Source organism: Neopsephotus bourkii, unplaced genomic scaffold (assembly GCF_033783945.1).
Source record: "Neopsephotus bourkii isolate Nb327-2 ecotype Australia unplaced genomic scaffold, CSIRO-AGI_Nbou_v1 NB_457, whole genome shotgun sequence".
NCBI classification, from domain to species: Eukaryota; Metazoa; Chordata; class Aves; order Psittaciformes; family Psittacidae; genus Neopsephotus; species Neopsephotus bourkii.
Window position 1 is genome coordinate 1,048,622 of NW_026900959.1, and position 23,793 is coordinate 1,072,414.

At 43.3% G+C, this 23,793-nt stretch overlaps 1 protein-coding gene across 1 annotated transcript; it reads left to right on the forward strand.

The window, feature by feature from the left end:
- Nucleotides 1-2,452: 2,452 nt before the first annotated feature.
- Nucleotides 2,453-15,559, forward strand: ADRA1A (adrenoceptor alpha 1A). The gene is made up of 3 exons (XM_061349719.1): nt 2,453-2,719; nt 4,041-5,660; nt 14,527-15,559. The coding sequence occupies exons 2-3, from the start codon at nt 4,778-4,780 to the stop codon at nt 15,036-15,038; spliced, it is 1,395 nt and encodes a 464-aa protein (XP_061205703.1). The 5' UTR covers nt 2,453-2,719; nt 4,041-4,777; the 3' UTR covers nt 15,039-15,559.
- Nucleotides 15,560-23,793: the final 8,234 nt, after the last annotated feature.

Below are 23,793 nucleotides of genomic sequence, written 5' to 3' on the forward strand. Positions count from 1 at the left end.
TGTATGTGGTCAGACTTTATCAGATCATCCAGGCAATAAATTGAATCAGGAAACTCTTCTTGACTTACACAGAAATAAACCTTTAACAGCTTCTCTATGTAATTAAGCAGCTTTCAGACCTGCAACTGCACATAAAATCTAGCAGCCCAAATCTTCATCTGTTGCAAATTAGAAATCACCTTTATTTTTAACAAACCTGTCCTGATTTATGCAAAAGCATGGATCTTGCCTACCCAGCTTTAGCCTATGCTTAAGTGATTTAGGACCATGGTGGAAAAGTACCTATGGATCCCAAGATGGAAAATTTTAGACACTTCTAATTCTTGACTATCTCACTGTTAAAATGAGTATGATATCAACAGGCAGATCTACCCTGTTTGAAAATGTCAGCTCATTTTGCCCAACACTTCAACTCACAGTCTGAACGCTTGTTAAATGACTTGGATAATTTTCAGCTGTCCTTCATTTATCTAGTACATATAGATCTTCCCATCAGCATCTCACCCCTAGGTTTAAACACCCTTGTACTTACAAATGAAGCTGTTTAGGAAAAGTAAATCATCAGTACTGAACATATACTGCTCCCTTCCAAAACTCAGACCAAATGTAGCAGTGTCCTCCAAGGTCCCTATTCTCAACACAAACTGATTGTCTTCAATATACAAGCAGCTGCACCCCAACAGTAGCTATGCTGGTTTTCTTCTTTTTAAGCACTCAAGTTTGCAATTTATCTTCCACTCAGCTGTGCTATAACCTTCAGGCTGTCCAAATCTTAAAAGACAAAAGAATGAGTCTACTTCCAGCTCCAAGTTTAATAGACAACATTTTATGTGTCTTGCCTTTGGGTGGGTTTTCTTTCTTACCCAAGCAGAAGCTAAACCCTGAGGAATGATTTCTCAAAGCAATACTTTTCAGTTCTTTCTGAAGAGGTAAATAACTAATCACATCAAAGCCTAGAGCACATTGGAGAAGTTATTTCACACCTGATCCCAGACAGGTTGTCTGCGTGGTCTGGCACTGAGCTAAGCAGATTAACAATGGCACTTTATTAAATGGCAAGCAATGGGATATGGACTTCTTTATGACATATTAATAATGAAAATACAATGCTGGCCAAAAGCCAGGATTTAGGGCTCTGATTGGAGCAAAGAAAGGGCCAGAAGCATAGAAACAGCTCAGCAGATGTGCATTGCCTGAAGCCCTCCCTTGAGGACCTTCTCATGCTAGTGAGTATAATTTACAACACAAAGCATAGGATCTTGCTATGATACAGCCCTACTCCAGAAGCATTACAGTCCAGGTACATAACAGAAGGGACAGAAAAGCATCATCTCCTCTACCTCACAGTTAAGAGAAAATACACTCAGAAATGTTGCAGTAGAAACAAGGACCACATCCAGGACACTTGTTCCTTTCCACTGCCTGAACTCAGAGACCTCCCCAGGTTTAATTTTTCACTCTGGGGCATTAGTTTTTCTATGAAGGTTTAGGGAAACCACCTCCTGTCTGGCACCTCTGCTTCCCTCCACTCCAGAATGATGTCCTCTAACAAGGGTATTACTCATAGATGAGTTGGTACTTTGAGTGCAGTGTTAATGACTGAAACTATGAATATAAATTAATTCTATTGTGCATTTAGGAGCATGGAATAAGCCACTGGTATGGAGAGGCCATATGTACCAGCAGAAACAAAACCCTGGGCAGAGTTCATCTCAGACTGATTTTCCTATTGATCGAGTGAAATAGAGTTGCCTCATCCTCAGATGTCTAAAATAAGTCTGCTGAATCATGGTCTTTAAGGGTCTTTAGTAACAAAATACTTCCTTTATTCATCTAGGCTTCACTCTCTTCCAACATCCTTTGTTACTTAGGGAAGGGCCGTGGTACAACCTGGCACTCGGGTCTCTGCAGGGCTCAGTCTTAGCTCAAAATCTCCAAGCAGCCTTCAAAACCAAGGGTTGCATCTACAGAGCGAGTAGCACGGGTGCCAGGAAAATGTGGAGAAAAGGAAGCAGGGCACTGACAAATCACCTCTTGTTTCTGCAATTGGAAAGATTCTCAGAATCAGTTGGATTTTTCATCTCTCTCCCCCCTCACCTTGCAAGTTCCTCTTATGGGGCCATTTGTTCTAAAACAAAGACTGCAAATGACACAGTAGCTGGAATGCCATGAGTATGTATGGTCAGCGTGCCTTGTCTCTCCTTATTTTCTCCATGCTCAGTTTGCCTTGCAAGCAATTCTCCTTTTACATCACAAGAATCACTTGTCAGCCTATGAACAAGTGCTTGTTAGCTGGCTTCCACCTTCTGATCCCTGCAGGAACTGGTGATCAGCATGGAAACAACACTTAAATCACCACTTGTGATGAAATGGAGTGCTCTTGCTTTCTGAGCAATACGGGACTGGCAGGGGATTACGGTAATGGCAAGGATACTGCCTGCTACATCAGCAGAGCAGTAAAGTTACTGCTGCTCCTTGACAGCGTGGAGCTGAGCACTGCAACAGGGGAGGGATGCCTTGAGGGATGCTGGAGTCAAGTCCCCCCAAACACTGGGTGCAACTGTAAGCTATCAAAATGCTAGTGGGGAAATAACAGGAGAAAAGCAATGGATTTCCAGGCACAGAGTCCTCTCCCTGCATGAAGAGAGGAGCTGGCTGTGATGTGCTGTGAATTTCCAGATGCTCAGAGGAGCTGTGCTGCCTTCTAGAGACTAAAGAGGTGAGTGAGGACTGGGGCAGGCACGGGAATCCAGGGCACGCTCTTCCCCAGACCATCTGCCACAGGTTGGGTATTATCTAGTTGGTTTTGAGCATGAATATCTCTGTCAGTGCTTTCTGCTGCATGTCCTTGACTTCCCAGGAAGTTTTGCTTCATGTGCTTAAAAATCAAATGTGATAATTTCTTAATTTTCTAGTCCACCATCAACTCTCTAACGACCACGGTTGTAATGGTTGGAAATGCTCCATGCTCCAGTCACTTTTCACTGATGTGCTCAGTAAAATCTGTCCTTTTCTTCCTCGGAATAATCCTTCAGTTCGCTCCATCTCGATGGAAAGAGAACATCAGATCCAATTCTGTTTCACTGCAAATTCCCACAGTGCAATACCTTTTCATATCTCCTCCCCTATCTGCCCTGCTTGGGAGCTGGGAATTTCAGGGATTCAGAGTTTTCAATGCCTTTGCCTACAGGAAAGTTCAGGTTTGAGGTTCAGCAATGTGACAGTTGTTGCTGATCTGTTTGTGTAAAGTGCCATCTGAGGGACTCATCTGAAAGACCGAATATTAGGACATTTTGAGTCTCACCTTATCTCAGATTTAAGACTACTCAGGGGTAGTTTTTCACATGTCTGGTCAATATCTGGGATGGGAATATTATATTCACATCTAGAAGGGCTTTTCAGCCCACACATGTGGCTTTCCCTTTGTGTCCCCAGTGTCTCAGTTCCCAGGCTTATCCTCACTTTTCCATCTGATCTACCTTTTCTCCATATTTAGTCAGCTAAGGCTGAGCGTGGCTTCCAGATACTCTGAAACGTGTCACTCAGTAGGAAACTTGCTCCTTGTAACATCTTCTGCTCGGCAGGAATTGCTTTTCCCTATAGATCTCTAAAATGGGCAGTTTAGCAGCAGTAATGAGCAGTTCAGTGGGGAAAGGAGTCACTTAATAAAGACACCGTAGACTAAATTCTGGACTCCTAAATCTGCTTCACAGTTTGTAAGCCTTGAATTGTGTCCCACAGGTTTCTGTCTCTCCTAGAACCGGTCTCTGCAGGTGAACTGATAATTAGGATTGACTGCTACCCCTAAAGGAGAAAGGGCTGCTGCTGGGAATGTGGTGAGAAAATTCAGCCAATAAAATTGACATTGGTCTCAGCTGTTCTTCAACAATACTGGGCTGAAAAAGGTTGGTTCAGCTAGCTGGAGCCAGCCTGAGAAGGCTCCCTAAAATAGCCTCCCGCTCTATTCTTATATGGGAACCATAGCAGTAAGCGACTGCTGCTTCTGGGAATCATATTGTTTGTGTCTTTGTCTCCTTCAGGGGGGTGATGATCCGCATCCTTGACACAGCAAACTTCACTCTCCCCTTCAGAGCAAGCCAGAAGCTGACATAAACTTTAATTCGCAGCCCAGGACCTCAAGTGACAAGTGCTCTGCAGCACAGAGAAGCTTTGATTGATGCTTCACACCCTGAAGATGGGTAGTGGCAGGTATCTCAAACAACATTGCTGAACACAGCAGCAGAAGCCTCCACCTAGCCAGGTTCCTAAGCTGATTGTAAGGCAGAATTAGGACTAACACAAGGAAATTAAAAGCATCAGTGATTCCCTCTTGAAACTTTAATTTGAGAGCCTTTGGATTATTTATGTTACTTCAGTAGTGAATCTTCCCAATAAGACAGAAATGATTTTAACCTGCCATTCCAATATTTCTTCTCTCAAAATTCTGGAAAGTGGGATAAACAGCCTCAGCTTTGTGTAGCCTCACTTCTGCACCTCAATGAAAATGCAAAAGGAGTTCAATTTGACTTGGAAATGGTGGCTATTAACTGTGCTATAATGGTAAAAACTGAGGGAGAAAGGTAGATTTTCTAACATGTTTCTGGATCCTTCTCATTCCTGGTGCTGCACTTCTAAGATGTTCTTAAAAACTCTTTCCCCCTGCAAAGCCAAGCAGACGCTGCTCGTGGGACCTTCTGAGAACTGATCTCACCACTCTTTCTACCTGAAAAGGGAGTGAAATACAACAGCCTCGTATGAACGTTATCAACCACTCACCATGGCTTTCCTCCCTGGAAACTCCTCCGACTGCTCCAACTGCACCCACTCTGTGGGGCCTGTGAACGTTACAAAGGCCATTTTATTAGGTGTTATTCTAGGGGGGCTGATTGTTTTTGGGGTTTTGGGTAATATTCTGGTGATTCTCTCTGTAGCCTGCCATAGACACCTTCACAGTGTTACCCACTATTATATCATTAACCTGGCTATAGCTGACCTCCTCTTGACTTCCACCGTCCTGCCCTTCTCAGCTACTATGGAGATTTTGGGCTACTGGGTCTTTGGGAGGATCTTCTGCAACATCTGGGCAGCTGTTGATGTCCTGTGCTGCACTGCTTCCATTATGAGCCTCTGTATCATCTCGATCGACAGATACATCGGGGTGAGCTACCCACTGAGATACCCAAGTATAGTGACAGAGAAGAGGGGTCTCCTGGCATTACTGTGTGTTTGGGCATTGTCCCTGGTGATATCGATTGGACCTCTTTTTGGCTGGAAGGAACCAGCACCAGAAGATGAGACCATCTGTCAAATCACTGAGGAGCCTGGCTACGTGTTATTCTCTGCTCTAGGCTCCTTCTACCTCCCCCTGACTATTATCTTGGTGATGTATTGCCGAGTGTATGTAGTGGCCAAAAGGGAAAACAAAGGGCTCACTTCTGGTCTGAAGACAGAGCGATCTCGTTCTGAAGAAGTCACCCTACGGATCCATCGCAAAAATGCTCCTGAAGCAAGCGGATCAGCATCCAACCCCAAGAGCAAGCATCACTTCTCAGTGCGTCTCCTCAAGTTCTCCAGGGAAAAGAAAGCTGCCAAGACCCTGGGAATAGTGGTGGGATGCTTCGTGCTCTGCTGGCTTCCATTTTTTGTAGTAATGCCTCTTGGTAAGTAAAGCAAAGCCCTCTGCCTTTTTCAGCACCTTCCATGGAGGGAGGGCTGTGTTTGTGCCTGTGTACAATAACACAGATTGGAAAAGCTCTGAGGGAATCATTCGCTATTGCAAAGCTGTCAGAATCAGAACATGCACCTTCACAAAGCAGTGAGCGTAAAAATGAAAGTCTCAAAAGAAACAAAACTTTTCTGGTGAGGAGAAGCACAGAATTCTAAAAATAATGGGGAGGATTTAGTACTCTTTTTCCATATAGAAAACACTCTCTCAGAACTCCAACTGTGATTCTAACCAGCTCTGTTATAGGAACAATATCTTTAGATATGTGTGTGTTTATACCTGTTTATACCTAAGTTTGCAACCATTTCTTCTGGTGATATGAATACATAAAAGGTCAAGGTATAAATGCATTCAGGGTCAAAGTAGCTTGGACCCAGACCTCCTGGAGTGCTCAGCACCTAATAATTCCCACTATAAGGAAAAAAAATGAGTTTCCTACCAGGAAATCCACACTGTGAGATACCCTATTCCAAATGAATACACCCAAACACTGTCTTCAACCATCACGCTGAGCATGAATATTTATGCAGCAGTTGTAATTCTAAAGCGGAGGGAAGTTGGGGATTTGTTCTGCTTTGCTGAAATACAGACTAGTAATTAGGATTTTAATTAAACCTGGCTCAGTCACCTTTAACGCCATTTCGGGTTTTAAAAGCAGAATCCTAATTCCACACCTACAGCTGAGTGTGAAGTCTGTGGCACATCCCACCATGGTTTGCTCTGCAACAGCTCTGCTAAATATTAGGCTTGGAAACATGGAACCTCAAATGTGTGACTTGCTTAGTTTTCTTATGGAAAGGGCTTATGCTGTACAGGAAAAATGAAGTAAGATTGTGTGGAAGTTTTAGCTAGTACAGAATAATGTGCACAATCAAGACAAAGGAAAACCAGCCTTACCTAAACATGAAAAGAAAGATCTGGGGATTTTCTTGTCCTTTCATCTTATAAAAAGCTGTTCTTTATCAATTAACCTCTACTGGATTGACCAGGATTACCAGGTTGCTCCACAAAACCCTGTTGTTAATATTGCCATGTGAAAAACCCCAAAATACAGAATCTTTCCTGTTGGTCAATACTGGGAAGTGCTGGAGGATGAGAGGTAGATGTTTTGTAAGAGGGAGCTCTGAAAGGCCTGGCTCATGCTGTCCAGGATGTCAGCGTGTTGGAATGCTGGTTGCCAAGATGTCTGAAACATACCCAAAAAGGGTTTGTGAGGACGCATTTAACACACTTCTTTTCATCTGCAAACGTAGTTGCCCACACATAGCTGTTATTATTTGCTTTGGGATTCACAGATTTTCTGGACTCAAGAGTGGTTTTGCATCTTTCTTTGATCCCTTATAAGGAAGCTTTCTTGAGGTTAGCTCCCCTATCTTTGTGGGGTTATTGGGTTATTTTTAAAGCATCTATATAGTTTTTCAAACCCTATTTTTACTGCTTTTGTTTAAACTATTAAGCAGACAATTGCCACAAAAGAACACCTCTTTAGAAAGAACCAAGCCTTGAGGCAGGCTGTCCCACCCAGAGCCAGCGATTCATCCAGAGATGATTGCATATGGCACTGTGGGCAACAAGAACTCTGTTGTGCAGAAGGCCAGGTCTGCAGCTTCACAGCCATGGGGCAGACCTATAAATGGTCCCATCAGCCAGGCCACTCTGAAAGAAGCTTGCCCATGAGCCAAACATTCTCAAACTATGCTACACAAACCACTTCATAGACTGCCAGGTGCTCATCACTCTGTACAACAAAAGCTCCCGAAACATAGGTTTATGTTACTGTGATCCACAGCATCTTCAAGATCCTCACATCTATTAACATCAGCTCTACCCAACAAGAACCACATTATGACAAGAAAACACCAGGTTTGCTAAAGCATGTAATAAAAGGGGATAGAAACTTCTGAGGAGTAGGTATGGGAAGAGCAGGAGTGATAGAAGGATATCAAGAGCGGAATAAAGGCACGATATCTATATTTCCAACAGCATCTGCCAATAACTTGAGAAAAAACTTGAATATTCCTACCCCAAGACAATATCTTAATTAAAATTGGTGTGTAAAGGTGCCAGCTGCAATCTGTGTAAGTAATGCTTCTCTTACCTTCTTGGATGGAGTCTCATTCCAGGCAAAGGGTCTGTGCTTTCAGTCAGTGTAATAGTCCAATACACCTTCTTTTCACTTTGCTTTGAGGTTTGTGGAGTAAGCCAGGGAATGACAATCCTGTTGCATGAAAATAAGTGAGGTTGAGATTTGTTTTTTCTCTGCATGCTGGAGCAGAAACCCACCCTTTACAAAGCTTCTGTAACGTAACAGTGTCAAAACAGCTGATTTCCCCTCAAAGAAGTCACTTTTTCATTTCAGAATGTACTTTCCCTCTTTAGAGATAAGCAGATCTGCTCCTAGGATCTTAACAAAACCTTAGGATCAATTGGGATCTTAAAGCCTCAGAAGCAAACTAAGAACTTTGCTTGCTGTCCACTTTCTGTGGCGAGCTATCTTAAATCTGTCTGGTTGTAGATGTTGTTCCCTCAGCATAATCATGGCTGGGTTGTCCAGATCCTCAGGGAAACAAGGATCTGAATCCCTTGTCTTTACGTTGCTCATCTGATACTAATATAATAAAATCAAATGAATAAAGGCTGTGACAACCTAATACTCAACTCAGCTTTCATATCAGACAAGGCCAAAATCCAGCCATGGAGGAAATGTTCAGAGCTAAAGTGTAGATTCCCCATGTTAGCATTTCAGAGAGAAAAAAGAAGCAAGGGTGGGGGGGATACACCAAACCCAGACTAAAGCCCCAGCTCATTCTTTGGAGCACAAGTCAAGGAGAAGAAGGATGTTTACACTCCTTGAGTCTTGGAGCACAAGTGTGTGTGTTAAGCCATTGAATGAGGAGAAAATAAACCATGAAGATAAACAGCCAAGATATTCCCTCTTTTGTGCCAATCACAAGGGGCTTTTTTCATAAACACAGACTGGAAAGGCTTTGCTGGTCTAGGTTGATAACTCAGCTACACTGAAGCCAATGGCAAAGATCCCACTGACATCCCTGTGGCCAACATTTCTCCACCATTACCGAGTCCTGAAACGTTGTGTCCCACTGACTCATAACACAGCAGAGCAACGGAAGGAATTGGTGATATTTATAGCCATTTACACTGAAAACAAGAGAGAGAAAGTGGAGTCGGTTCTGCTGTGCTTCATGATTCACTTCTGTGGCTGTCCTCCATGCACCACCTGTCAGAGGTTTGTCCTCGTGTTCAGAATATTCCTGCTTTGTGTAGCCACCACTTTCATATCCCTGGAGTAAATGAACCAAGAATGTCATTTTTCATTCTTAAATGACATGGCACCATTTAGGATTCGTGAATGATTGAAAGGTGAGAAGGGAGCCTCCAACCCAACCCAGCAAAGGTCAGGATTTGTCTTCAATTGGAGACAGAAGGGAGAGAGACTCAGTTTTTGCTGAAGATAATTCCTGTATTGCTAACCCCAAGGATCCCAAAATCACGACAACCACATACCAACAAAGTGGTGGGACAGGCTGAGGCAGACTCATCTTTTTGTTCTCTGAACTTGTTGGATTTTTGGTCTACTTTTTCAAGGAAAGCTCAGATTTTGCTATAAGTGCATGACTGTAAGAGCGAGGGCTTCGGGATGAGTATCAACTATCTTAAAAATGTGAGCAATGAGAGATCCAGAATCATTCCATGCAGTAACAGCATGGGAGCTGGAATGTCAATGACAATGGAGCTGATTTGTAAAACAACGTGATTACTTGGGTTTAAATGGGTAACAAAACCTCAGTTTACCTTCCCAGGGGTTTTTATCAGCTTTCTAAATCTGCAGCTGCCCTCAGTGAATCTGGAAATAGCTGCTTGCTGAGATCTTTGCTCTTTGCCAGAAATATCATCCCTTGTCAGTGGTACAATATGAAACAGAGCATAAATTAGGGCTGGGATTAGGAGCACCATTCCCAGACCGACCCATTCCTGTTGCTTGCCCTTTCCACCTCCCACCTGAGTCCAAACACCCTCACCCTCCTGATGCCCCAGAGGTCTGAATTCAGGCCCCTGTGAACTAAAACAAACTCTCTCCTTCTACATCCATTTATTATGGATCAGGGATGTCCCTCACAAAGTCACTCTCATTTTCCCCCTGAATATTCCCCCCACAATATTCCAGGCCCTGGGACAGGAACATTTGTAAGTGTTCAAGCCTTGCCAGATGCAGGCTTTTATCCTTGCTCACATCTATGAACCGCTGTTCTGCATTTGCTGCCTTGATTTGATTGTACAAAACCCTGAGGCGTTTCCTACTGTTCCAGGGTTCTTTGATCCCATTTCTTGTTCCCACAGAAAATACTTTCCATAAGGGAGCAGCAGGGTGAGACGTGCTGGGAGAGCATATACGTACAGAGTGCAGCTGTTGAATGTCTGAACCAATACATATGTATTTATAAGAATATATATAAATACAGTTTCCAGAGGGTGGTTTCTGGTTTGACCCAAAAGGCAGTGTAGAATGCCAGTCTTATGGAATAAAGTTCAGTGCTAACACTGAGCTTGGGAACACAGAATGTAACACATTCATCAATGTTTGTAGAGCAGATTGCCTCCTGAGAGCCAGGGTGCTCCAGTACAGTGTTAACCTCTGTGAGGACATCAGTGCTACTACTTCTGTGCTTCATTCTCTGGGTTTCGGGGCAATTACTCTGGAATAGCTGCTGCTCTTTAGCTTGATCCCAGTAAGAAGATCCCAGGACCTGAGTTTTAAGCTTTGCTTCCCTCTAAACCAGACCACTGCTTGCAATCTGATGGGAGTACAAAGGTGTATTTCCTATATGTCAGAGGCAAGAGATGCTACGATGCTACTTCTGTGCAAGGTTTAAAATGGGCACTTCTCATTCCCAATGACACTTTAAGCCCTGATAACAAAAGGCACTGCTGTTATCTCCCGAGTGGAGTCTCCAGCTGTTGACTTCTAGATATTGCAGGCAACTACTCATTGCAAGCTCTGAATTCACAGGCATGACTGCTTTCCAGGTTATTGCTGGCCTCTCATCACATACGGATTCAGTCCTGATCTCACCCATGCGCCATACGCCCATGCCTGCCTTTTCCTGTGCTCTGACTCAATCACCACATTTGGGCCATACAACAGCAAAAGGGGAAAAACAGTAGCAAACCTAAACAGAGCTGCAAGAGATGGATTCTAACAACATTGCGGGTTCATGGGGCACAAAAATGTATTGGATCTGATTCCCATGGTGCTGACAGAGACGATACAGATTAAACAACACAAGTTTCTGTTGTCCAGCAGCTTCTAAATCCCTCCTTGCTGTCCATCAATTAAACAATACATGACATCAGTACTGGGTTTTATACAACCTATAATCAAGCAGCTCTGTAACTCCTGGCAAATGACAAAGTTAAATTACATCTTTGTGACTGAATTGGCATTTACTCACCAGGAGGTAGATGGAGAACTCACATCTGAAGAAACTCTGAGTTAACAAACAGGAAAACAAATGCTGAGGGATGGGAATGCAGTCCTGACATTTTCAGGGGTGAGTGATGAAATACTTAATAGCAAAAGATCTCAGGAGGTTAACAGTGTATTTTGGTTTACTTAATTTTCACATAACAAGCAACTGAATTGTGATACTGACACTGGAGAGTCCTCAGCCTTTTGAAAACAAAGCAGGGATTCAAGCATCATTTAGACAATCTACAATTCAAAGGCATTCAAAGATCAGTTGAAGTTTTCTTTACTGTTCCTCCAGCACAGACTGCAGGGAGGCAAGGGAAGATGAAGCCTCTAAACTGTAATCAGTTTTGCCACTATTTACCAGCTTACTCCTGACAGTGTGCTGGGGAAGGCATTGAGGCCTGCGAATAGGATAAAGTTGCTTTACACAGGGAACAGTCTTACACCATATACCTCAAAGAAGAGAGAGTTCACCACACTGCTTCATTGTTGAATCTCATGGCTAACTATGGGCATTGCTTAAAAACAACCCAAAATCCTGTCTTTTGTTTCTACTTTGAACCAATCAGACTTGAGTTTGCCTGGTGCAAAGTTTCAGCACACTCAACAAAACACTTTGTCACCAGGCTTAGCAGCCCTGTTAGAAAACAACTCCCACTTGCTACCAGACACATCAGCCACTGGTATTAATAATGACAGCAATATCCCTGAATATTGAAAGCCTAGAAGAAAAGAATACATTCTAGTATTCCGTGGGGAGGAACATGATTCAGCAAGGACTCAGAGAACATGCAGGTTTTTTACACCCTACACAGTATTTCAGTAGCTCAAGGTTTAGACACACTGATCATGACTTACGCTGCTCTGGAAGTTGAATAAACTGTCGGCATAAATCAGAAGAAGCTCCAAATTATTTCTAGCTCTGTTACATGTTGCTTTCATTGACTGTCAGCTCCAGCCTCAGCCCTCCTACTGACAGTATTTCTTTCTATTGACATTTGTGCTGGTTTATTCATAGGATAACACACAGGTGTAACGAAGCCTGCAGACAGAGCTTTAGCAGATGTTGTGAAACATCACAACCAAATGCAAAGCAGAGCAAAACTACTGTCCTAAAGGCCAGCATACTCACTACTGAAAGAAAGTGTTAAAGACAGTGTGTGATGGGGTCTACAGATAGCAACGTGTGTATGCTGTTAAAGCTACTTGGTTTTATGCTGTTAAAGCTACTTGGTTTTATGCTGTTAGAGCTACTTGCTTTTCTTCTCACTGTGTGTTGTTCCAAGGCAACAGCTCTCTACTCTGATGAACCAAAAAAGGTTACATCAATAAATTAGCATGCAGATCCCCACCCCAAAAAGAGAGCAAGAGACAGACTCTGACACTGGCCATTTTCTATTTATAACAGATGTTGGCAAGGCACTAGCATTCCATTGAGTGAGACACAAGTTGCAGCAAACAGGAATTGTTATTGTTTACCCATTTTTACACTCAGCCTCACACAGCTGATTCCCTAAACTGCGATTTGTTCCACCTTTTATCTTAGCACAGAATGGGAAAGTGGTGGATACGCTGCAATTAAATGAGGAAGCAAAGAATAAAAGGAGCAGGATTTGGGTATTTAGAAGTCTTTTGCTATTTTTCATCTGCCAATGACTTCAGCCAGAAAGTTCTTTGAGAAAGTTGTTTAGTTGTTTTTCACTAAAGGAAAGCAGCATTTATTTGCTGTGAAAAACAGTCTAGCTTGTGGCTAAGCCTGCTCACTCGTGCTTAACTGCAAAACAGCGTTCGCTTTCTTCAGCACAACAGTTTGGGTCTTAAGAACTGGTTGATATTGAAACTAATAGTGAAACTGCTCTACTTAGCTACTCAGAGCCATCACAGGGGGAATGAGACTCATGCTTGATGCCCAGGTTGTAACTGGCGTTGGAATAGGAGCTTCCAAGACAAAAACTGTGGTGTGTTGTGCTCTGCCTTGGGGTATTCTGACCCAGTCTCACTTCTCTGCTGCTCCACCACATACCTGGGTCTACAGGGACCTCTGTTCCACCCTACACAAGATGGCCTAGGTATTAGGGGACCTCTCCCAAGCCAGAGAGAATTGAAATACCTCTCACCCCACCACATCTCCTATTTCTTCCCTGACAGCAGCATATCCTCTGTGCCCACCAGCTCCACTCACAGAGCCATGGTAAGCAGACATGGCTTCACATTTCACAGGGAGACCGTGTTCAGCAAAATGAGCGAGTCATAAATCATGCTGCACTATTTGTGTCTCTGGTGCAGGCAATATTTTGATACATTCTCACACAAGCAAAACCAGCCTGGGAATTCCTCGCTGCCTTTTACCACTTGACAGCATTTGCTGCACTTGCTGGAGCTTTGGTTGACAAAGATGGGAAGAGAAAGATTGGAAGCGAAGTTCAGCCGCTCTCAGAATTCAATTAGAACACCCTCTGATTGCATTATCAGCTTTTCCTCAGTCAGGGGATGTCCAACAAGCAGATCAATCTCTGTAAAGCTTAGGAGCTGCTTAGAGATGTAGTTACATTGCAGAGGGTGATAAATGTATCGATGCCCAAAGCTTCCATAGGATTTCTTGCAACATGCAAATGCTTACGTTTTCCAGGGGAAAGGAGGAAGACAAGCATTTGTCAGTGCTAAAAGTCCTGCTTACTATAAACTTGACTATAAATCCAAACAAAGCCAGTTGTATTTCCTGAGAAATTATTTTTCTTCCTGTGCCCAAACTAATCCTGACATTGGGATGACCAAAACACTTCTTTTTTCCCCCCCTTTCTTTTAAGGGAGGCAAGAAACAGCCTTTCCCCTTGACAGCATATGGGAAATAGTCTTCTCTTTCTCTGGTTCTAGATTAATTTTGCAAAACCGGTCTTAGAAGTGCTGTTATCACTTAGTGTCTGAAATGGTGCGATTTTCTTGCCATTTGCAACCCCTTTTGATGACCTCCTAGATATGACTGTTATTTGGCTAGCTAATCTTGAATTAAAGAGTCCCAGAGGAAGCAATTTTCCTCTGTGAGTTGTTATCAGTCCTCTCGCCTGCCTCTCTGGCTGTAACTGGGAATACAGTGCCTGTATAATAAATGAGATGAACTGATTTCTGACAGAACATCCATGTAATTGTATGACACTATATTCTGAAAGACTTATTCCTGCAGGAATTGGGCTTTGAGTCATAAATTTTCCAAGCCAGAAGAGATCCTTATTTATTTTTTCCCAGTGTTTCTTTGGTTACCTGCAGTTTCTCACTGCCTCTGCCTTAACACTCTCTGTATTTTCCATTTTAGGTTCTTTCTTTCCTGCAATCAAACCCCCGGACACACTTTTTAAAATAACATTTTGGCTTGGCTATTTAAACAGCTGCATCAACCCCATCATCTATCCCTGCTCCAGTCAGGAGTTTAAGAAAGCCTTCCAAAACGTCTTGAGAGCACAGTGCCTCCAGAGGAAGCAAGCAACAAAGAAGCAGTCCCCAAGCTTCAACCTCAACCATGCCACTGGCCAAAGCACAGAAAGTGGCAAAGGTGTGGTCCGGATCCCTGTTGGCTCAGGGGAAACCTTCTATAAGATTTCCAAGTCGGATGGGGTCTGTGAATGGAAGATCTTCTCGGCTGTGCAAAGCATGCCTGCCAAAACTGCAGTTTCTAAAGACTGTACTGTTGCCAAAGTGAAAAGTAAAGGTTTCCTCCAGGAATGCTGCTGTGCAGGCACTTCAAGGAACCTCGTCCATGAAAACTGTAAAGTGCCAACCATTAAAATACACACCATGTCCCTCAGTGAAAACGGGGAGGACGTCTAAAGGACTCAACATGTCCAGCAGCACGGGCTGCCAACTTGTGTTTCTGCTAATGGGATGTTGCTCTTTTAACTGGGAAGTAGAAGTAAATGCTACAATTGAAAGGATACAGGGGAAACAAATAACATACTGTAAAACAGGACCAAATCTTTTGAGGAGTGATGTCTTTGAGTGCTGGTAGCCTGAACAAAGCCCCTTAAAGATAGTGAATGGCTTCAGTGGATGGTGAGCACCCCTCAGTCTTCCGAGAGTCTGGCCCCTGCAAGTCACTTGCCAGGCATTTAAAGGCTTTATTTTTCACTGTATTCCCCTGTTTCAGAGTTCCTACTGCTATGATTTAAGTGTGGTGGGGGAGAAAGAGCAAACGACAAAGAGCCCGTGCTGATACTTTCAGACAGCTCCAAGTTTAGAGTCATTTTGTGATTCTGCACGCACACCCCTAAGCTAAACCTCAATTCACCAGCTGGCATAGCTGAGGTTGGGTGTTAGGCTCAGGTCTTGGGACAGTGTTTACAGATCTCTGCTTACTTAAGATCTCTATTATTACAGGTCTCTTAATGTAATGCTTACATTAAGGGACTGTGGACAACAATGTTTTCCTACCATGTCTTGCTTCTTAGCGAGGCTGTTGGTGATGTCCCGCACGCCTTGCTGAAGACAACAGGCAGCTCTTTGGATTTGCATCTTCAGCTGGGTGGCCTCTTAGGTCCTCATTCCTGGGCTGCACCAGGTAGGGAACTGGTCTTCTGTAATGCCCGCGAGGCTGCTTGTCCTCAACCTGTCTGGAAAGAACAGTCACTTCAGCTCACAGGGCATAGCAAAACCACTCTCTTGGCTCTTGCCCTGCTTGGAGTGGCTCTGAGTTTCCCTTTGTGCTGTGGGTTTTGGTAAACTCCATTGCCAAGGGAAACTTGATCCAAGTGGATGCACTCCACCTCCCCTCAAAGCCCAAGCAGAACTTTGCTTTTTTGTGCAACCAACTTCCCAAATCTCCAAACAAACTGAAATGGAAACTTGCATGCATCCCAGGTTTGTTTGGAAGGTCTCTGTGCTCAGATGCAGGTCTAATAACATTCAAAACTAGGGAAGCATCATCAAATAAGGCTCAAAGAGGTCACTTTGACTCATCCATTTGTTTTCCTTGTTCTGAGTCCAGCAGGGACTCAATCATTCCTTGCTCAGGTGCTTGCTAGTCAGATCAGTGCCACAGCCACTGGAAAAGCTGCAGACATTTTGCTGTCTCCCTGCCCAGTGTTATGCTACATTCCTTTTCTGATTCCTTCAATACCAAGTGCTCTAAGCTTTCTATGAGATCCTGGGCACCCTGGAGTCAGGAACTTTACCCTCTTTCTGAGCAGTGGGAGTTAAGCAAGTTAAATGTCTTAATGATGTACATCCCCATGAGAAAGGGCCATCCTTTGGGAATTTGGGAGGAAAGCATTTGGAAGCATGTTATATTTTAATACAGCTAATCCAAATAAATAAATAAATGAGCTGTGCAGCATCTGGAAGAAATAGTGGGAGGAATTCTCTGTACAATATTAGAAATAAGCAGCTCTTGACATAACTCCTCCTGAGCCTGCCAAGTAAGAATGCAGCTTCTTGAAACAACACATAAGCCTTTGCTCATGTCTCAGTGTCAGCTCCTGTGCTGAGTACCTGCTGGCTTGCAAAGGGAAATGGCTTGAGATAAGGTTAGCTTTTACAGGGTAGGGCCTTGAAAGGATACCTTGATTATTGATGAGAAATCACTGTTTATTCATCTCTCATTCAGTATCAATTCCCCAATGTCAAGAGAATTTCAGTCTTCTGTATCTGTTATTTCTGCATGAATGAGGTTTCTCCCCTCCTGCAAGCCCATATCTGCAGCTGGAACATTATCAGAAAATTGTCAAAGTAAAACCTGATCCTTGAAGTTCTTACAATACTGCTGCTTTGCACAGTCCTGGAAGCAGAAAGCAACCTCAGAGGGTAAATACACTTCACATCTATACATGGCCAGGATGCTAATCAAGCAGTACCCTTGTAAATACATGTGGAGCTCAAAGTGGAAGAAGAAAGCAGTTGGAGCTACATCTGTGTTTTGTGAGGCAGAACAAGCCACTTCGTTTCCCCCCTGCATTTGGCCCCATTCACAATGCATTAATATTATCATGTAATATCAGTACACCTGGAATCCAAAGTGCCCATTTCCAGACCCTGCCACCTTGCAGGATGCAAAGTAAAACCTGTAAAAGTAAGAATCATGTCTCTGGGCATATTTTAGCAGTATGGACTCAGACAACACCCTTGATGGATCTATAGAAGAAAACAAGAAAGGTGTAAAAGACCTGCTAAACCAGCATCTTTTTTTCTGCTGTAATAACTAAGAACACTTCAGCTGAAGAAAATAGTTCTTCATTCTGCCTCAGGAATGCTGCATAAGAAAGGTACAGAATGTCCCGAACAGGTTAAAATTAGAGAAGAATACAAATCAAATCCCTGGAACCAAACCCTCATTTATTTCCAAGAGCATGCACTCATGGGCAGCAAACCTATAGCCTCATCCTATTTTCAATTTAAATAAGAAACCCACCCCACTCTTAAAGCTCTTCTCAGATTTTCTTCTCAGTAAAGTCTAGAATTTGAAGCTAAAAGTGTTGAAACACCATGAAAAAAATCTTCTCATGGTACTTCCAGCCAAGACCAGCAGCAGCAAAGCTGGAAATCTCATAAGAAAGTCACATGAGGCTGGTGGCCGAGGTTTTCAGTCTCCTGAGGTTCAAATACGTGGGACGTTTGTTGCAACAAAACCTGAACTCTGGAACCTTTGGAAAAACACCCGTTAAATTGAGCAAGACCAGCAAGATTGAAGATCTTCACTGCACACGCTTGCTGCCCAGCCCTATCTGTACACTTACTTTATAACTTGAACCAACAGGGTCATTTGTGCCATCTCTCCTTTGGGGCTGGGAGATTTACAAAGGGTCTCTTCAGTCATTTGAAATCTGTTGAGGTTTCATGGTGTCAGGTAAGGGGTTGTTGTGAAGCTGTGCATAGGCTGGCACAAATGTATTAGTTGTCCAATTCCCAATAAATCCTGATGTAGCAATATAATCTGAATCTGAAAGATGAAAAGCATGCTGGTGGCAATGTCTGGTTAGACATGATAGTCACCCTTGGAGCACAGTACTCCTGCCTGTGAGAGACAAAGGGTAGAATAATGAAGTCTTGGTGTCATCTTCATCCTTTCTGTCACCAAACAGATGCTAAAAGACCTCTCCCTGTGCAGTGGCTTTAGAAAGCCTCCAGAGCTCAGCATCGGGCAAGGCTGGTCCCAGCCACACCACTGCTTCTGTCACCTTTGCCAGCAAAAACAAACACAAATTTGTTTGGCTCACTCAGAGAATTTCTGCATGAAAACCACCCTGTTCCCTTATTGCAAGCAGGGTCATAGGCACTTGTCAGTCTTTGGTTCCAAAAATGTTGTATTTTCCTTCTGTCTGCTGCAGCATTTTGCCTGCATGTTGTACAAGTTTGGCTGCCAGTGGTTTTTAAAGGTGTTTCTTGGAATGGGCACTGCATTTTCTGAGCACGGTATTCTGATGTCATGGAAAATGGGCTGGTTTTAAAGGCCCGCTGCTTGTTGCGCAACATGTTTGAACAGTCATGCTGGTCATCTTCTTGAACAAAACTGAATGTATATGAAATATTGCTGGTGAACAAATAAATTATTGGGGGAAATGTGCACTTTGTGACATGTGGGCTGCAAGTCTGTTTGCAACGTTAGTTGGGTTTTCTTCCCCACAAGTATTTACACAAACGTGATTTCTCCCCTTCAACAAAGATTTAGAGGTTCCAATACTGTGATATTTGGTGGACTTTAGTGGGAATTCAAGGAAAATCATAGAATCATGGAATGATCCGGGTTGGAAAGGACCTTAAGGTCATCCAGTTCCAACCCCCTGCCATGGGCAGGGACACCTCACACCAGACCATGTCACCCAAGGCTCTGTCCAGCCTGGCCTTGAGCACTGCAATGGATGGAGAATAAAGGAATCAAATTGTACTTCTGCTGGAGAACTCTTAAAGCTCTTAACAATTTCTAAAAGGAGACTGAAAAATCCATTTGGTCTCCAGATCATGCCCACGTTTATTCCATTTGCTTACAGTAAAACATCATGTCCCGAACAAAATCCAGCCCATTTTGCTGTATTCTTTATAAATAAATACTAAAAAGACAACTCCTGTCAACCCAAGTATGTAAATAATCTTTGGGGAAAACAGTGCTGAATTACTGTTTTCCTTGATTTACAGAGGGAGCTCTGGCAGAGCCTGCCAAAGCCTGCTGGGCATTCTTGGAAGGCAGATGCCATGGCCCTATCAGTCTCAGAAACACCAGCAGAAAATGCTTGCAAATAACTGAGAAGGCCAAGGAAATGTTAAGACTGACATGGCAAAACTAACCTTTCACATGAAGCTTTTTGGTCAGCACAGTGAGCTAACAGTGTGGTCTTACCTTTGTTTTATACAGCCAAGGATCCCCAGTTCCTTTTGGATAAATTCTGTTTGCTCCAACAGAACAAACCCTGCTCTTAAGGTTTTTGGTGAAGAGTAGGTTGTGAGCAACTTGTCAGTGGGGTACAGGTCCAGCTCCTGGGACTGGTTAATGCTGGAGACGTGAGAGCCAGTAAAGCAATATGCAGATGGAGTTGTTACAGTGCTTTGCTGCTGCTTGTCTTCTGCCACCTTCTCCCATAAACTACGGGAGCATTAAGAAATGCATTAGCCTAATTGCTGTCATTAATCTAACTAGAGTCATATAATCTTAATTTGTACTGAGGTTAATTTTTGTTTAGGAAAAAAATGGCTGGAGCTCTGTTTAATGTAGCTATGGATGCCTTTCAAACCAGCTATTCTACTCCAAATGATGAATTAGGGGTATAATTTCCTTTCAGGTTTTGAAAATTAACATCTCATTACTCTTAACCTAAAGGATATTAGCACTTCTTATGAAAGCGAGTAACACTGATCTAAATTTAGAAGAGAGATCTCAGTAAATGGCTGGGATTATTCAAAGACAAAAGAATCGAACCACAGGAATAAAAAACACATTTAAAATAAAATCAGAGTCATCTTTTTAAGATAACCAAAGCAAAAGGAAGCTGCCTCTTTCAGATCTCAACTGGTCTATTACCCAGCAGTTTCCAACCCTGCAGCATGAGAACAGCTCAGGATAAGCAGCATGCTGCAGCAGTGGGATTTCCATTCTTTACAGACCACTAAGATCTCTTTGAAGAAACTGAGTCAATTTCTATCTTTTTGCTTCATTTAAAAATCAGAAACTGGATGTATTTTTCTGTTGGTGAGAGCAAAACGCCATCAAGACACATTACCAAGCAACATGATAAATTCTTCATCTCTGAAAGACTTAATAAGATTAAATGAGTGTCTGAAGAACGTGATAGTTCAGCCTCAAACTCTTGGGTCTGACTGCGGAACAAATCAGGGAACTATCCAAAGAATCATAGTTTAAAAAAGACTTAATATTTAGGACTCTAAGCATATTTGACAGCTACAAAATTGCAATTGCTTGTCTTCTGTCTAAGTGCACAAAGGCACAGATCATTTTTTCTGGCAGTTATTTCATTATTTCAGGGTTTCTCTTCTAATGAGAAACATCATTTATTTTTCTCTGCATTCTTAAACTGCAAATTGTTACAGAGAGAACAGCAGCAACCAGAAACAGGACTGAATATAGCCTGACAACTCGTTACTTGTACCTAATGAATTAAAACTCTTTGGAGAAGGAAGGAAGCACAAGAAGGACATTACCCCACTAGAATCTACTTGTGCTTTCAGACTGACACTTCTGTCCTCGCTGTCTCCATTGAAGGATACCCAATGAAGCACCCTTAGTCACATTTACCTCATTAAATCTCATGTTCAAGCCAGAAAGGAAGCACTTGCCTTCCTCTCTTGGGGCTTACGCTGTTTTCTCTTCCCTTTGGATGTCAGGCTGAAGTCATTCTTGCATCCTTCCATCCTGAGTGTTTGTCACTGGCAATACTTTCCTGCAACACAAAGTCAGTGGGTGAATAACTCCTGGGCCAGAGCAAACACAGACCTATGACTGTGGCATCTGCAGTTAGCTTTAGTTCTAAACTGAACTCATAGGGCAGGCCTCATGCCAAGAGGTTTTACTCAAAATAGGAGTTTCCACTCTCTGCTGATATTGGGTAGCAAACTGCACTTCCAAACTGGGAGACATGCTAATATCATCTTCTGAGATGTCCCTGAGCTTTCTCCTAAGCTGTTTTGGTCCACAAATGAAGTGGGTTTGGTGCTATTGTAAGTTTTATCAGACCTGAAGATTGAAATGATCTCAACACAAACTAGAGGGTGGCCAGGATAACCAGTGTTTCCAACCCTTTCCTTTTGGTGACCACCATACCTATATTGGCCAGTGGGATCAGGCAGCGGCGAGGCCGGCAGGGCTTACAGGAGAACCTTATTGAAGCAATGGCTTTGACACAGATCATAGAATGATAGAATCATGGAATCATAGAATGCTTTGGGTTGAAAAGGACTTTAAGATCATCCAGTTCCAACCCCTTGCCATGGGCAGGGACACGTCACACTAGATTGCATCACCCAAGACTCTGTCCAACCTGGCCTTGAACACTGCCAGGGATGGAGCATTCACCACTTCTCTGGGCAACCTGTGCCAGCACCTCAGCACCCTCACAGTAAAGAACTTCTTCCTTATATCCAATCTAAACTTCCCCTGTTTAAGTTTGAACCCATCACCCCTTGTCCTCTCACTACAGTCCCTGATTAAGAGATCTTTGTGTTAGAGTTTGGGCACATTCCTCATTCCTTCTTTCTTGAACTGATGGCAATTCCTCTTCCACCCCCAGACTCCTCCTCACCTCTGCTACAGCTTGGAGATGGGTTCAGATGTACTCAGACAGAAAAGCTAAGATTTAATCCAGTTCTCCTCATGCCCCTCCCCAGATGTGGATGGTGTGGCCTGATTAAATCCATCCATCACTCCCTTCTGCGTGGTTTTGTGACCGGCTACATGAGCCCCACAGGCAGCATCTGGGCTGGGGTCTGGGATTAGGACTGTGGATTTTCCTCTAGGATCCAAAGTAGGATTTCAAACCTCAGGCTTCATCCATTCATCCACTGTAGTCAATGAGCTGGTACCATGCCTATAGCCAACCACACGCCAACATACTCTGCTAAGTTATGGCCTAAAACTGTCTTACAGGCACTTTGCATGTGAGCATAAATGAACACTGCCAACCCTGCTATACCACCAGCCAGACACAGCTTTCCAAAGGAGATTTACAACAAAATTTGCAGGGTTTTGGATTACATCCCCTCTGTTGCTGTGGTTCATAACATGGGTATTTAAAAAATAAACTTGTCATAAATAAAAAGGACCATTTAACATCCAAGTGACAAGTTACAGCAAAACCCAAAGTGTACCAATGCCAGGGGCTTTTTTCAGTTTATAAAACCTTGTTTCTAAGTTTATATAAAACATCTTGCTGGTTTTGTTGGGGGTTTTTTTAACAGTAAAAGAACTCTAGGACCTAATCCAAAGGCCACTGAAATGGATGCAAATACTCCCATTGAATTAAGTGAGCTTAGATCAGCATGGTCGCTGCAGGAGATTTCTCCAGTCAGGATGGGGGACTCTTGCCCTCTTGTGGCTGTTGCTCACTAATAATAAATACCGATAAGCCACCAGGAGAAACTGCTTTAGAGCTGGATTAGGAAAGAATCCACCAGCCAGCCTTGCTGTGCTGGGGAGGGTGAAGAACAACAGAATGAATGGCTGTTAACATTAGAATGGCCGCACAAAAGCAAAAAGGACAGAAACTGGTTCGTGGTTTTTCCCCCTCTGCTGCTTTCAGATTTGTGTCTGTTTCACACAGAGGGAGGCTGGAGGAGGATTTTTCAGAGCTGTGCCAATGAGTTCGCCATTGTTCATCAGGCTGGAAGACTCAGCACCTTCCATATATATGTTTAATGCGGACCTACTGCCAGTAAACCACAATGGTGGATGCCCCAAAGGGCCTGTTTTGCAGCTGGGTTCCTCCCACTGCAGCCTTGGGATTTGCTCAGGGATGCTCTGAGGGTTTGCTAGACCTTGTCAGTGTTCAGGGGCTGTTCTACACAGTGATTTTTTAATGGTGGTGAAAAGCAGAGCAGTTGGGTTGCGAAGGACCCGGCCTCTGTTGTTGAATCAACATTGGACTGTGGGAAGAGAGGGGGGAAAAGGATCTGAGCTGAAAAATTTGGAGCCCAGGAGTTTGTTTTGCTCTGAGAACCTGATTTATTACTCTGGCATAAGAATGAACTGAAGTATATTTAGTTCAATGATGCAGTTTCTGTGTGACAGCTTTCACCAGGAGAACTCCAGGCTGCTTAGAGAGGTGGTCAGAATCGTGTTTCTGTTTTACAGAAGGTAAACTGAGGCATGAAGCCAGCCCCAAACCAGAAATGGACATAAGCATGGCACCAATTTCAAACATCTTCACTGCAGGCATCCCCTGCTACTCAGTACAGGCAAAGAAGCACTCATAGGCTTGTTGCAGATTATCCTAGGAGAGAAGCCTTTCCTCCTTGCCCAGTTTGGAGGAAACAGGCTTTAAATGGTGATTAAACATGCAGAATCAGAAAGGGGCACACCGGTTTTATTTGAGCTCTAGGTAGCACCTTTAGGGTGCTTATTTTTTCTATTTCTTATTCTTTCTATTGAGGC

Excerpts from the sequence above, each read along its gene's own strand:
- ADRA1A (XM_061349719.1), top strand. The coding sequence starts at position 4,778 with ATGGCTTTCCTCCCTGGAAACTCCTCCGACTGCTCCAACTGCACCCAC. Across the intron at positions 5,661-14,526 it reads TTTTGTAGTAATGCCTCTTG|GTTCTTTCTTTCCTGCAATC; the intron begins GTAAGTAAAGCA and ends TTTCCATTTTAG.